At 34.4% G+C, this 15,440-nt stretch overlaps 1 protein-coding gene across 1 annotated transcript in view; it reads left to right on the top strand.

The window, feature by feature from the left end:
* ANO3 (anoctamin 3) overlaps window positions 1-15,440 on the top strand; it is a 269,884-nt gene that overhangs the window by 96,423 nt on the left and 158,021 nt on the right. The window contains exon 4 of the mRNA XM_067749578.1: window positions 4,613-4,731. Coding sequence (XP_067605679.1) covers window positions 4,613-4,731 — 119 coding nt within the window. The remainder of the gene's footprint in view (window positions 1-4,612; window positions 4,732-15,440) is intronic.

Here is a 15,440-nt window from a genome sequence, read left to right as displayed (position 1 = left end):
GAGTTGCTGTTTATTAAGGTGGCAGTGGTCTCTGTAGTATAGTATCCATAGGCTTGGTGAACATGCTTGTGAACATAGGTTTTCTTTCTTTTAGATTATAACTTTAGGATTACTCTCCAGTCATTCTGTTTAAAACATATTGACACATTTTGTTCCAAAGGTTTTACTAACTTACGTTGGTATAGAAAATAAATGATGATACCAGTTTCCCTAGCATCTTTTCAGCAATGGGTATTTTAATTAAAAACAAAAGATGCAAAAGAATATTTATGTACTAGCATAAAAGAGTACCATTTTTATTTAAATTATTGGTCACAGAGAATATTAAACCACATAAAAATAAATGTTTTTACTAAATTTGTCTCACTTTTTATTGTCTGTTGATAGTCTTTATCATTATCTATTGGGATATTAATATTTATGTATACATCATTGTCAACTTCAGGAAGCTAGAGAGCTATGTCTATAATCTAGAAATTTCACCCATTTTTCATTCAACAAGTATACTGCATTTTGTAATAACCCACTTTTTTTTTCATTTGTAAATATTTTGTTGCCTCAAAGTTTCCAAAACCATCATCTGTCCAATACTACAAGAAGCAATGTTACATAGTAGCTGGGGATGTAAGGTTTAGAGCCAGATTTCCTGGACTCTTAATTCTGCCATACACTAAATGTGATATCCTAGGTAACTGCCTAAATTTCCTCATGCTGATGGAGGCTGGTAACAATACCTTTAAAGGATTTAGTAAAATATTATGTGAAAAATGGCACCCTTCCCATTGCTCAAGCCAAAAACGTTAGGATTATTGTTGAAGTCTCTCTTTCATACACCATGACCAATAGAATTCTGTTAGTTTTCCCTTAAAAATATATTCTCAATCTGATCATTTCTCAGTCTTGCTACTACCCTGATGCAAACCACATCCTCTCTCCCTGATTGTTGCAATAGCTCCTGACTAGTCTCTTTGCCTTTGCCATTGGCCCCTTCAACCTATCTTCATCTCAGCAGTCAGAGTAATTTTGTTAAAATCTAAGAGAGATGATGTCATCCTCTGCTCAAATTCATCCAGTGGCACTCTGTTTAACTCAGGATGAAAACCAAAATCTTTCTAATGGCCCCAATCCTGATGTGCTCCCACTTCCTCCATTACCACTCTACAGGATATTCTGCCACCCTCACCCTTGCTCACTCCTCACTGCCACACTGATCTCCTTGTCTGTGAACAGACAAGGAAAGCATGCTCCCACCTCAGGGCCTTTGCATTTGTTGTACCCTTTGCCTGTGATGATATTACCAATTGGCATTTTTGCTCCAATTTTACCTCAGGGAAGCCATTCTTAAAGAATTTTATTTAAAATTGCAAATTTCTGCCCTTCCCATACTCTTTATCTCCCTGCCCTTTATATTTCTTTATTGACGACATGACCTTCTAATATGTAAGTGATATATTTGTTCTTTCCTTAATTTCATCACTGTCGACTTCATGAAGGTAAAGATTTTTGTTCATTGTGGTTCCTACTGTATCCTCAACCTGGAATAGTCCCTGGTACACTGCACGGCAGAACTCAATATATTAATTTAATGAATGAAGGATACCTGATACATTAAGTAATTATTAGCTATCCATGTTAAAAAACATTAGCTGTAAGTAATACTGTGTATAAAGTTAGTGTGAGAAAAAAATCAAGTATTTTAAAAAAGAACACAAACAACTTTAAGAACTTTCTATATTCAGGAATAATACATACTAAGTCACTAAGGATAGAGATTTCTAGTTTCTAAGCTGAGGAACATTGTATGAACATTGTGAAAGACAATGGTACCATTTACATTATGAGAACAGGAGTTTGCAATCTTCATAGTAGTAAAAAAAAAAAAAAAAAGAAAACTATTGTTATATAACAGAAGAATCCTTTTGTGTAATGTCAAGGAAAATGACAATAAGAAAGATAAACATATCTACATTCCTAACAATAAAAGGGAATTTAAAATTATATCATTTAGGATCAAGATTTTCCAAAATAAGTACATTTTTTCCTTCTTCTTTTAATTAACTCATCTACTAATGATCAAGCTGTACTGGACTCTGTAGTAAATTAAAAAAACAAATAATTAAGAGAACATGGCCCTAGGAGAATTTTTTCTAAATTCAGAAAAATAAAAGGAGCCATTCAAAGAAAAAATGCAAGGAAGGAAAAGACGAAGAGAGAGGACAAGGGAGGAAGAGAGGGAAAAGAAAAGAAAAGAGGGAGAAAAAGGGGGAAAATATGATGCAGTTTGGAAGAGAAAAATGAGCAGTTCTAGTTGGGGCCTTGGGGCAAGAAGGAACAGAAGAAGATTTGAAAAGTTTTTGTGAAATTTGTGGCATTTGGCACGTCTTTTAAAACTGAGCTTTCCTCCAGCAAGATGATGATGTAGGTATGTTCTTATTCCAGGAATGTCTGTGTCATAAGAATTAAAGACAAAGAAAAGAAAGAAAGTCAAACTAAATGACATTTTAAAACCTCTGCATAAAAATTAAATTGTGAGTGGAATAAGATTTAAATGAGTGAAAAACTTCTATAAATTTTATTTACTGTGTTCCATGGGAAATGAAATGCATTAATTAACATAAATGGAATTTTATCTTTTATAAACATTAAATTAGTAATCAAATAACTTTTAGAGTTTGAGGACTCTGAGAACTTCTTCAAAAATCTCTGGTTTACAGATGAAGAAATAGATTCTCAGGGAAAGGAAATTACTTGGTTAGGACATGGCAGATTTAGGATGAGAAATGATGGTCTTGTGACCCACAGGCCAGTGCACTCTCCTCAATAGCATATGCCGTTTACCGATTGCTGTTTACACTTTTTACTTTCTCCATCTAGACCATTCTTCCTCCACTTTACCTGTGTGACTTACTGCCTCACCTCACCGGGTCTTTACTCAAATGTTACTACAATCCTCTGTACTAAAATAACATGTTCTCTCCACCTTGTACACCTGCATCTTTCCTCCTTACTGTATTTTTCTCCAATGCACTGACCACAAAGCATACCTAATATTTTATGTATTTTTGGTTGTTGCTTATTGTTTTTTCTTCTCTTACTTGAATCTTCCATGAAGGCAGGGTTCTGTTTCCTGCTATATGTCCTAAAAGAATATCTGGCATATCATAGGTGTTTAATAAATAATTGTTAAATAAATGAAATGTAATCTAGGGAAACATTATAGTATTGATATATTCACAAACATCAGCTTCAGAGTCAATCTGGATGTTTTTGATGCACCCCCTACTGGTTTAGTGATTTTGCCATGCTACTTAATTTCCATATGCCTTAGTTTATTTATTATTAAGGGTAGGTAAAAATCGTACACACTTCATAGAGTTGTTATAAGGATTAAAGGAAATTATATGTGTAAAGTTGTGGGCTCTTAATATGTGCTCAGCAAATGTTAACCATCAATCAGTGATAGCTATTATTAATAGCTGTAGGTATAACTCAAATGCCTAGAGCATTTTAACATAATTGGTAATTAATTATATCCTAAGATGTACTGTGATCTGTTCCTTCTTAGTTCATACCACTGCTAATAACCTGATACTGCTAGCTGTGCATCACATTCCATATGTTATAACAGATTTTAAGCATTACTAATAAAAGAAACTAATGCATGTAGTGTAAACAAAATTATTTTATTTTGTTATAATGCTAAGTCACACAACTGAACTCTTGAAAACACTATATATAGTTGTCTGTGTCAAAATTCGTTGTTGATAAGTATGAACATATTGAATAAAATAATTCCAAAACATTTTAATTTATTTGAAAAGACTAAATATTTAAGAATCTTTTTGAATTTGAAGAGATACTTGTATCACCTGGAACACAAATCCCAACCACCATGGATATTTCCTATTTTATACTCTTTTACATTGATTATAGCTTGCTCGTTATTCTTATAAGTTCTTACATGTGATTTATGTTTGTGGTTTACCCTTTCTGATTATTCCAGTGGTAATTGCCATATTTCAATATTCTTCCTCCTTTTTTGATGTTGTGGTTTCATTTCAATCTCCTAATATTTTTTAAATCTTTCTTGTAAAGTTTGTTAGCTTTTCTTCTATGATTTCTCAGACTTCTTACTCTCTTCAAATTCACATTTATAAAACTGCAAATTTTTAAAAAATAAATGACCAAAATCAATAGTTTTTTTTAATTAAGCAAATAAATGCTTAAAATTTGCTTTAAAAACAAATTTCTATTGAATTTGAATTCTGTTCTATTGAATTCTTGCAAATATCTCGATCTTCAAGTTCAAAAGAAATGATGTGTCCAATGGCGTTTGCATGACTCTAATTTTGTTTTCAAAAAGTTTAAGTACATTATATAACAGAGATGCATTTAATTTTTTTGCAAGTTACTGGAGTGTTGACATTAATCCAATAACAGGCAAGAGTCCTTGTTACTACCATTTTTTGCTTATTTATTAGATGCATGGGTCATATGAAAATTATACCTGGTTACCTTGGGAAAACATGAAAAAACAGAGCTTAGTATATTTAAAGAGAGAGAAAAGGAAGAAGGATAAAAATGGATGTAATTTTCTCTTTCTCTTTTCTAGCCCTAGGAAAAGATAAGGATTACACGGATGAATCAGAACATGCTAATTATGACCGATCTCGCCTCATTAAAGACTTTGTCCCCCAAAATAATTCTGAACCCAAGCCCAGATTGCCTAAGGTAATGCAAACTAAACAATCAGTAAGTCATTTGAAGACTCTAACTTCTAAATCCATTCAGTTCTTTTCAATTTTAATCGATATTGTGCTGGAGAGAATAAGAGGCCACACAGGTTAATATATATCTTAATGACTTAAAATTGAAAAGTTATGTGTAGACATCGTATTCATTTATACTATCAAACAGAATTATACATTCTGAAACATGAAATTATTCAGTAATATTTTCTTTAGAGGCTTATTCCTTCATGTTTCTTGTTTTTTGAAAGGCACCATGTTTTAATGAGAACATGGATTTTATTAACAAGTGGACAAAGATTTGAATTACAGTTCCAGTACTTATAGTTGTGGTAACTTGGCAGGTTAATTAAGCTCATTTAGCCTTGTTTTCATCATCTGTAGAATTAGAATCATGTGGTCTACTTGACAAAATTTTTTGTTTTTCTTTCAGTTTTATTGAAATATAATTGACACAGCACTTTATAAGTTTAAGGTGTACAGTATAATTTTTTTACTTACATACATCATGAAATGATTACCAGAATAAGTTCAGTGAACATCCATTGTCTCATATAGATGCAAAATCAAACAAAGAGAAATATATATATATATTTTTCTTTTAATAAGAACTCTTAGAATTTACTCTCTTAACAGCTTTCATATACGGCATACAGCAGCGTTCATCACAGTTATCATGTTTTATCCTTACATCCCTAGTACTTAATTATCTTATAACTGGAAGTTTTTACCTTGTAACTGCCTTCATCCAATTCCCCCTCACCCACTCCCCACCTCTATTAACTATAAATCTGATCTCTTTTTCTATGAGATTCTTTGTTTTTAAAGTATGACTGACCTACAACATGATGTTGGTTTCTATTACACAACAGTGATTTGGTATTTTTATACGTTTCAAAATGATCACCATGATAAGTCTAGTTATGATATGTCACCTTATAAAGATATTACATACTTATTGACTATATTCCCCACACTGTATATTTCATACCCATGACTCATTTATTTTGCAACTGGAAGTTTGTACCTCTTAATCTCCCTCACTTATTTCTTTCCTCCCCTCATCCCCTTCCTGTCTGGCAACCACCTGTTTGTTCTATCTATAGCTCTGTTTCTGTTTTATATTTGTTCATTTGTTTTGTTTTTTAGATTCCACATATAAGTGAAATCATACAGTATTTTTCTTTCTCTGTCTGACTTATTTCACTAAGCATAATACCCTCTAGGTCCATCCATGTTGTCACAAATGGCAAGATTTCATTCTTCTTATGGTTAAGTAGTATTCCATATAATATATATACCACATCTTCATTATCCATTCATCTATTGATGGGCATGTAGGTTGCTTCCACGTCTTGGCAATTGTAAATAAGGGTGCAATGAACATAGGGGTGCATATATCTTTTCTAATTAGTGTTTTTGTTTTCTTCAGGCAAATACCCAGGAGTGGTATTGCTGTATCATATGGCAGTTCGATTTTAAATTTTTTGAGGAGTCTCCATACTGTTTTCCCATAGTAGCTGCACCAGTTTACATTTCCAATAAAAGTGCACAAGTGTCCCCTTTTCCCCACATTCTTGCCAACACTTGTTATTTGTTGTCTTTTTGCTAACAGCCATTCTGACATGTGTGAGGTGATATCTCATTGTCATTTTGATCTGCATTTCCCTGATAATTACTGATGCTGAGTATCTTTTCATGTACCTGTTGGCCATCTGTATGTCTTCTTTGGAAAAATGTCTATTCAAATCCTCTGCCCATTTTTTAATAGGATTTTTTTGTTTTTTTGATATGAGTTCTTTGTGTATTTTGGATATTAACCACTTATTGGAAATATTGTTTGCAAATGTCTTCTCTCATTCAGTAGGTGGCCTTTTTATTTTGTTGATAGTTTATTTTACTGTGCAAAAGCTTTTTAATATAATGTAGTCCCATTTGTTTATTTTTTATTTTGTTTCCCTTGCCTAAGGAGACATATTCAGAAAATATTGTTGAGACTGATGTCAAAGAACATACTGCCTATATTTTGTCCTAGAAGTTTCATGGCTTCAGGTCTTACATTTAAGTCTTTAATTCATTTTAATTTATTTTTGTGCATGGTGTGAGAAAGCAGTCCAGTTTAATTTTTTTGCATGTAGTTGTCCAGTTTTCCCAACATCATTTATTGGAGAGACTGTCTTTTCCCATTGTATATTCTTGTATCCTTTGTCACAGAATCATTGCCCATACAAGTGTGGGTTAATTACTGGGCTGTCTATTCTGTTCCATTGATCTGTGTGTCTGTTTTTGTGCCAGTACCATACTGTTTTGATTATTTTAGCTTTGTAGTATAGTTTGAAATCACATAGCATGATAACTCCAGCTTTTCTTTCTCAAGATTGTTTTTGGCTATTTGGGGTCTTTTATGTTTCCATACAGATTTTAGAATTATTTATTCTAGTTCTGTGAAAAATGCCATTGATATTTTGATAGGGGTTGCATTGAATCCATAGAATGCTTTGATTAGTATGGTCATTTTTTTTTTTTTTTTTTTTTTTGTGGTACGCGAGCCTCTCACTGTTGTGGCCTCTCCCATTGTGGAACACAGGCTCCGGACGCGCAGGCTCAGTGGCCATGGCTCACGGGCCCAGCCGCTCCGCGGCACGTGGGATCCTCCCGGACTGGGGTACAAACCCGTGTCCCGTGCATCAGCAGGCGGACTCTCAACCACTGCGCCACCAGGGAAGCCCTATGGTCATTTTAACAATATTACTTCTTTCAATCCATGAGCATTGTATAACTTTCCATCTGTTTGTGTGGCCTTCAATTACTTTCATCAGTGTCAGTTTTACAATTATAAGCCTTTTACACTGTTAGGTAGATTTATTCCTAGGTGTTTTATTCTTTTTGATGCAGTTGTAAATGTGATTTTTTAAAATTTCTCTTTCTGGTAGTTTGTTGTTAGTGTATAGAAATGCAACATATTTCCATATATTAATTTTGTATCCTGCAACTTTTCAGAATTCATTGATGAGTTCTAGTAGTTTTTTTGGGTGGTATCTTTAGGATTTTCTATGTACAGTATCATATCACCTGCAAATATTGGTAGTTTTACTTCTTCCTTTCCAATTTGGATTCCGTTTATTTATTTTTATTTTCTGATTGCTGCAGCTAGGACTTCCAATACTACGTTGAATAAAAGTGGTGAGAATGAGCAGCCTTGTCTTGTCCCTGATCTTAGAATCAATGCTTTCGGCTTTTCATTGTTGAGTATGATGTTAGCTGTAGGTTTGTCATATATATTGAAGTATGTTCCCTCTATACCCATTTTGGTGGGAGGTTTTATTTTTTATTCTTATTCTTTTAGTAGATTTATTTATTTATTTATTTTTGGCTGCATTGGGTCTTCATTGCTGTGTGCGGGCATTCTCTAGTTGCGGCAAGTGGGGGCTACTCTTCGTTGTGGTGTGCAGGCTTCTCATTGCGGTGGCTTCTCTTGTTGCGGAGCACAGGCTCTAGGCGCGTGGGCTTCAGTAGTTGTGACATGCGGGCTCAGTAGTTGTGGCTCCTGGACTCTAGAACACAGGCTCAGTACTTGTGGTGCATGGGCTTAGTTGCTCTGCGGCATGTGGAATCTTCCTAGACCAGGGCTCGAACCCATGTTCCCCGCATTGGCAGGCAGCTTCTTAACCACTGTACCACCAGCAAGTCCCTGGTAGGAGTTTTTATCATAAATGGATGTTGAATTTTGTTGAAAGCTTTTGCTGAATCTATGGAGCTGATCATATGATTTTTATTTTTCAGTTTGTTAATGTGGTGTATCACATTGATTGGTTTACAGATATTGAACTATATGGAAGGTTTTTATAACAACTTGGAGGTTGAGAACACCTCATTGAAACTATAGTTCATCAGCAAATGAGTCCCTGGGTTGGGGTTTCGTTTTAAAAATCCCTGGCTCCAGCAATCCCACCATTCCTAAAATTCTCTTGCGGATTCTTCAAAGCATCTGAATATGGTCATCCAGCACCGAATACCATCCCCTTTTGATACTTTTCAATAGAAATTCTGACTCAGTCCAAGCTCACTTTTTAAAAATTGCTTCTTATTGATTAAAGTGGGAATGACTTTGTAAAAGAAATTTGGATATTAAATGCAATTTAACCCAAGGAATGACTTAGCTTTTGGTTATCACTGCATGGACAATAGCCAATAATCACTTCCCTGAAAATATCTTTTTCTGTGATGTTTGATTTAGTTTGACCTGGATTAATTTTTCAAATCCCTTCATTAGTCACCATCAATGTGTTAGTGAAGAAATATGGCACAATTTAAACATTACTCTTATAATGATTCTGAACTGTAGTAAGTAGATACAGAAATAAATGTTTGTGTGAGATTTATTCATTCCTCTTTGGTTTGGTTTTGTTAAAGTGGGTTTACAATTTTATGCTGATAATACTTAGGTTATCTTCACAGATCAGGAGTTTCTCTCTCTCTGTTTACTTCATCTGCCTCCCTATGTCTCTCTGATTGGCATAGGAGAGTCTCTCCTATCTGTAAAGCATTGTTTCAAGAGACCTGAGCCTGAGACAAATTATAAGAAAAGTTGAGAAAAAGCAGATGTTGTTCCTTAAGGTACTTATTGCACCAGTGAATGGGAAGACAAACATGATATGTTTCACATAATTAGAAAATGAACTAAGATTAAGTAAAATTTGTGTTATCAGCTTCTCTAAAATTTAGCACATGCCACCAGTGATACCCGCCACTTCATTTCTGCTCAACAGTAGCCATTTCCCAAATCTTGCTTTGACTGACTTGAACTTTAGAATAGTAAAGTTAAGAAGAAATAGTTAAACCTGCATGCATGTTTTGTTCTTGACAGAAAAATAAGAGAATAATGTGTGATGATGGTAACATACCACAGCTGTTCAATCCAAGAAATCCTAGCCTAATGTCCTGTTAGTCTTACTGCACTTCTATTCAAATTTGAAAATGTAATGCATCACCTAGATGCTTTTGGATTCACTCTTTTAGTGTCTATATAAATATGTCCACTTTTATCCATTTCATAGGTTAGGGTGCAGCACAAATCCAATTTGCACAAATGGTTCTATTCCAAAAAAAAAAAAAAAAAGATATTTAAAATCCATTTAACTAGGCTACCTGCTTGCAAAGCTTACCTATAAGTGAAGGGCAAAATAATCTTAGATATAGTCTTTATGTACATTTATCAGAGAGAACCTCAAAAAAGCAATGACCTATATATCTATTGTTTGACCTAGTATCTGGATAACCTTCAATTTATAACTTTGCTGACCTTCCTCTTATTCCATCCCATCATTAAATGATACGCATATATATATGTGTACACACATTTATATGTGTGTGTATTTTAAGGTTTGGCTTATGAAATTGACAATGTTCATTCACTTGTGACCTACAAAATGGCAACTTTCATATGGTTTAAATTAGCATGTATTAATCTGTATGTATCTAATTGCATACCTGATTATCTGTGCCTCACATTATTTGCTTGGGATAATTGTACTGGTTGCAACCTGTCCCATGCATATTATACAATGTAACTGATATTTTATTTCTTCACAATAGTTATTTGGTTACATTTTAGAGATGACAAAGCAATTTTATAAAGAGTCAACAGGAAGGGAGCAAAGACTCACAGAGGAAAATAACTCCTAATGTAAACTACATTGTAAGTAATGCAAGTATTGCATTACAGAAAACAAATACAGCTTTCTAATAAGATTTGTCATCAGCTATAAACTAGGTTCTAGGAGATAACTCCATATCTATCAAAGTAGTATCTTACATTGAAATTATGAAGAAACTCTGTTGAATTTATCAACAGTATAAACAAACAAATATAGAAATGCATCTGACTAGAGTACTGGGCATTGTGTAGATAGAGTTTACATCTGCTTGAGAATTTCGTTTATCAGTCATTGTGCAAAATTTCCTTAATGATCTCGAATCAGTGTGGTGAATTTTATTTTGATCATATATCCACTGCTTATGATAATTTTATAAGCCAAATATTTACAAGACACTACAGTTTGCTCTAAAATTGAACTCAGATCAATGAATTGTCTTTAGAATATTTTGCTTCAAATCATTAACTTTTAGCACATATCATTTATACTAAAATTGTTTAATATTTTAGAGATTAAACTCATCTGTGATGCTGATATCTAATATGATGAAGTGATATTGATAAATTAATAGGACATTTTTCATTTATTTGGAACCCACTGTGAGTAAAGTTTGACACTATAGGACAGAGAACAGAGAAAGATGGCAAACATGGACAGGTCTTGATTTCCATGTAATACAGTTCAGGAGGTGGGCATATGTGTACATGGAAAAAGCTAAGAGGCTCTAGAAATTAGAGATGATACTAAATATGGGGTAAGTCTAGATTTATTTAGCCTCAAGCTTTATAGTAAAAGCCATATTTAAGTATCTCATGGGCATTGCAGTAGATAGAAAAATTGGCCACAGCCCTTCTCTCTTCCCTATATCTACTTTGTTTTCAATGAGACTTCGCAGGTCCTCCCATCCAAGAGTTTGACTCTGTTAGACTGGCCTTGGGCCTTGCTTTGACCGATAGATGGCTGCAGAAGTGACAATGTGCCAGTGCTGAACCTTGAACTCGAAAGACCTTGCATTCCCATTATTCCTCTTGGGCCTCTTCCTCTACCATTTGAATAAGTCAGAGCTATCCTGCAGGAAGATAAGGCCATGTGGACCAGAGCCTAGTGAGTCCAGTTGCCCCAACTGAGACAGAGATGTGAGAAAATCCAGTGGCAAAGACCAGGAAACTCAGACCCATAAGAAGGTCTAGCTGAGACCAGAAGAACTGCACAACTGGACCCAACCTATTCACAGAATCATGAGCTAAATAATGATTCTGTGGGGAATCATTATTGGGGATGGTTTATTTCTCAGCAATAGATAATGGAGACAGCCATAAATGTTAGAGAATATCATATTTGCTGATACCAATGATTGTTAATATATAGTGAATTCTTCATCACAAGAATGGGAAGATTTGCAAAATTGTCCCTGAGTTTTCCACAGATACTCATATTATCCATTTAACTCTATAGATCCTGAGTATATTTTAAATGTCATAACCTAAATTGCATAAAATCTAGGCATCTAAAACTTTCTGAAATTATCTTTTTTTAAACTCTATTTACAAAAGTAGTTTTTTATACCTTTAAATAAGTGCAGAATTCCAAGATTACCTTCAGTTGAACCATATGTGTATCATTAGCAGTGTCCCAAACACCCATTAAAATTGGTGAAGAACTAACTTTTTTAAAGGCAAGTTTATTTCCTTTCTAGCATTTTGACAAAAAGATTCTGTAACACATGTGTGGACAAGAAAACTGAGGAAGCAAATGTATAATGTAATGTGAGAAAAGGAACAATTCTATGAATTCATAGACTGGAGCTCCTGAGCTGACTGCAAGCAAGTCAGAGAGAGGGATTGTTTTTAAGATAGTTTGGATATATATTGCCTTTCTCTGTCTCATTAGTATAGATAGCACTGTGAATAACACTTGAAGATAAGGTCCTATAACCAACTGGATGGTACTGAGAAACAAAATCCCTCTCTCCATCAAGGAGTCATGTCCTACATACCAGCTGAGGCTTCTAGATGTGGACAGGGAATGTCTATAATTAATCTAGGTTAAAAGGAGCAAAACTGTGAAGCAAAATCCATGGCTTGTGTACTAGACATTAATGAAGAGTTTGCTGCTGCTACTGTCCCTCAGGATGCCAAAAATAACTACAGATGTGCTAATAATGTCTGGGAATATAAATCTATACTCCAAATTACAGTGACTTCTCGACATTGGGTATCAAGTCAGGAAAGAGGTCATAGACCAGGAAAATCTTGATATGGATATTTTAGCAGCTCATTAAATTTAAATCACAAGGCTATTCAATTTGACTGTGTCAACTGGAATTGGTAGATGGTGTTCATCTTTAACTAAACTGGTAACAGGAATAATTTTCTCTTAAGAATGGATACACAGATCATGTGATGGCAAAGGTGCAGGGAGATGGCCTCTGTAGTCTTCTACAATGCACCTTTCACATGGGCATTGGCAACTGTTTAATTTGGCTCAGTGGTTCTTTGCCTCCAAATCACATACATGTACTGATATTCTGAACTTGCATACTTTTTCCCAGCAAATGTAAGATAACGTTAACTTAAACTACAAGATAAATGACTAAACTTGGCCCTATATGGCTGCTTCAATTGACAGAATTATACGTGAAATTAAATACTGTTTATTTGCATTTATTGAGATAGTTTCTAAAGAAAATGTTAATATCTCCCTAACTTAGGACCTGAAATAATACTTTCATATTTATATTTGATAATTTCACTGTGGGAAATGGTACCCTAAATATTTAATTTTTATATAAACATGGGACATCCAGCGAATCATCTTGGTTGCTTAATCTTTTTAGCTAGTGTTTTAAATTTATCTTCTTGCCTAGTAGTAAGAAGACTCCTTTTTAAGCAGCCAAAAGGATACCTGGTCTTGTCTACAAAATCTTTGATACTGAGGAAGGCATATCTTCCCTGTAGCCACAGGAAGCAACTCCCTCCCTGGTACCATTTAATTGCCTACCTTGACCATCAGAAGCCCTCCCTAGAAAATGTTCTACACTAGCTAATTGCTAGTGTGTGTTTTCCCAAAGATTTAGCATAAGATTTTCCAGAATCACTCCACATTATCTATGGATTGCTTAAACCCAAATGTGTGTGCATGTGTGTATTATGATAAAAGTAGCATTTCAAATTGTAAAGAAATACTGATCTTAAAAATAATGTGCAGGGCTTCCCTGGTGGCGCAGTGGTTGGGAGTCCACCTGCCGATGCAGGGGACACAGATTCGTGCCCCGGTCCGGGAATATACCACATGCCGCGGAGCGGCTGGGCCCGTGAGCCATGGCCGCTGAGCCTGTGCGTCCGGAGCCTGTGCTCCGCAAAGGGAGAGGCCACAACAGTGAGAGGCCCGCGTACTGCAAAAAAAAAAAATAATAATAATAATAATGTACAAATGTTCTTACAATAACTGATCAATAATTTGGTAGGAGTTAAAATGTTTTCAGATGCCTACCTCACATCTTACACCAAAATGAACTGAAGATAGTTAATCAATTCAAAATTAATATGTAAAAATAAAATTAGCATTTTTTTCTAATCACAAGCTAGAAGAATGTCATTTCTAAATGACTTGTCTACACCAACAATAAAATTAATCATGGAAATCTTGATAGAGCTATTTAGATACTAACCAGTATCAAAATTACAATAAAATTAAGAAGTAAGAGATAAACTTAAGATGTGATGATGAGCTGACATACTAGAATATACCAAAGGAGGGCTTCCCTGGTGGCACGGTGGTTAAGAATCCGCCTGCCAAGGCAGAGGACACGGGTTCAAACCCTGGTCTGGGAAGATACCGCATGCCGCGGGACAACTAAGCCTGTGCGCCACAACTACTGAGCCAGCACTCTAGAGCCCATGAGCCACAACTACTGAAGCGCTCACGCCTAAAGCCCATGCTCTGCAACAAGAGAAGCCACCGCAATGAGAAGCCTGCGCACCACAATGAAGAGTAGCCCCCACTCTCCACAACTTGAGAAAGCCTGTGTGCAGCACCAAAGACCCAACACAGCCAAAAATAAATAAATAAATTAATTAATTAATTACTTAAAAAAAAGAATATACCAAAGGGTGGTTAATGTTCTTATTCTACAAAGACATCATAATAATATAATTAATGAATGCAAGAGTAAAAAATATCATTAAAAAACAATATAATTTTAACATGTAAAATGATTAGCAGTACTAGTAATTGCAGAAATACAAATGTAAGCAACTTTTTTTAAACCAAATTATAATTTTTTTTAAATATAAAACTCAGAATTGACACTATAAACTGTTGCTTTTATTTCTTGCTGGTAGGTATGTATATTGATCCAAATTTTCTGGAAAGTAATTTAACAATAAGGATTAAAAACCTTAAAATAATCTTTCCTTTTGACCCACTTCTAGAAATCTATTCAGGAAATGTAACTAGATGTTAGCCCAAATAATTTTGTGTAAAGATATTTCTCACACTGTGAGTGACAGACTTGTGGGGGAGGGAAGATAAAGCACTTAAAGGATCAAGATGAAATTAAAAGCATGAATGCCTTTAAACAAGGTGATACTATGTTGAAAAATAAGTCCCCAAATTATTTAAGGATGATGGGAAATGATTGCAATGTATGATTATATAATAGGAAGGTGGTTTTAAAAAAAAACAATATGTGCTGTTTGATACCAACTGTATAAAAATAATCTAGCTCTTTTTCATGGATAAAATTATTAGAATTGTATACAAAAAATTACACCAATTGATCAAATTCACATGACTTCAAGTTTACTTCATGTATTTTTAAATTTAAGCCATAAGTAAATATTACAATATTATCATTCCCATTTTAAAATCTCACACAGCAGGTAAATGGCTGATCCAGGATTTGAAATAAGATGGTTCTATTTTCCAAAACTGCTTTTCCACTTTGCTATACTAGTGAAACAAGAACAATTCAGGATTTCACCTTTTCAGTGTGTTAACCTTCATTAAATAGCATTTTAGGTTTTCCCCTAGT

This window comes from Pseudorca crassidens, chromosome 9, assembly GCF_039906515.1.
Source record: "Pseudorca crassidens isolate mPseCra1 chromosome 9, mPseCra1.hap1, whole genome shotgun sequence".
Lineage (NCBI taxonomy): Eukaryota > Metazoa > Chordata > Mammalia > Artiodactyla > Delphinidae > Pseudorca > Pseudorca crassidens.
The sequence above is the reverse complement of the archived record's forward strand: the minus strand, read 5'-3'. Positions and strand labels throughout refer to the sequence as shown.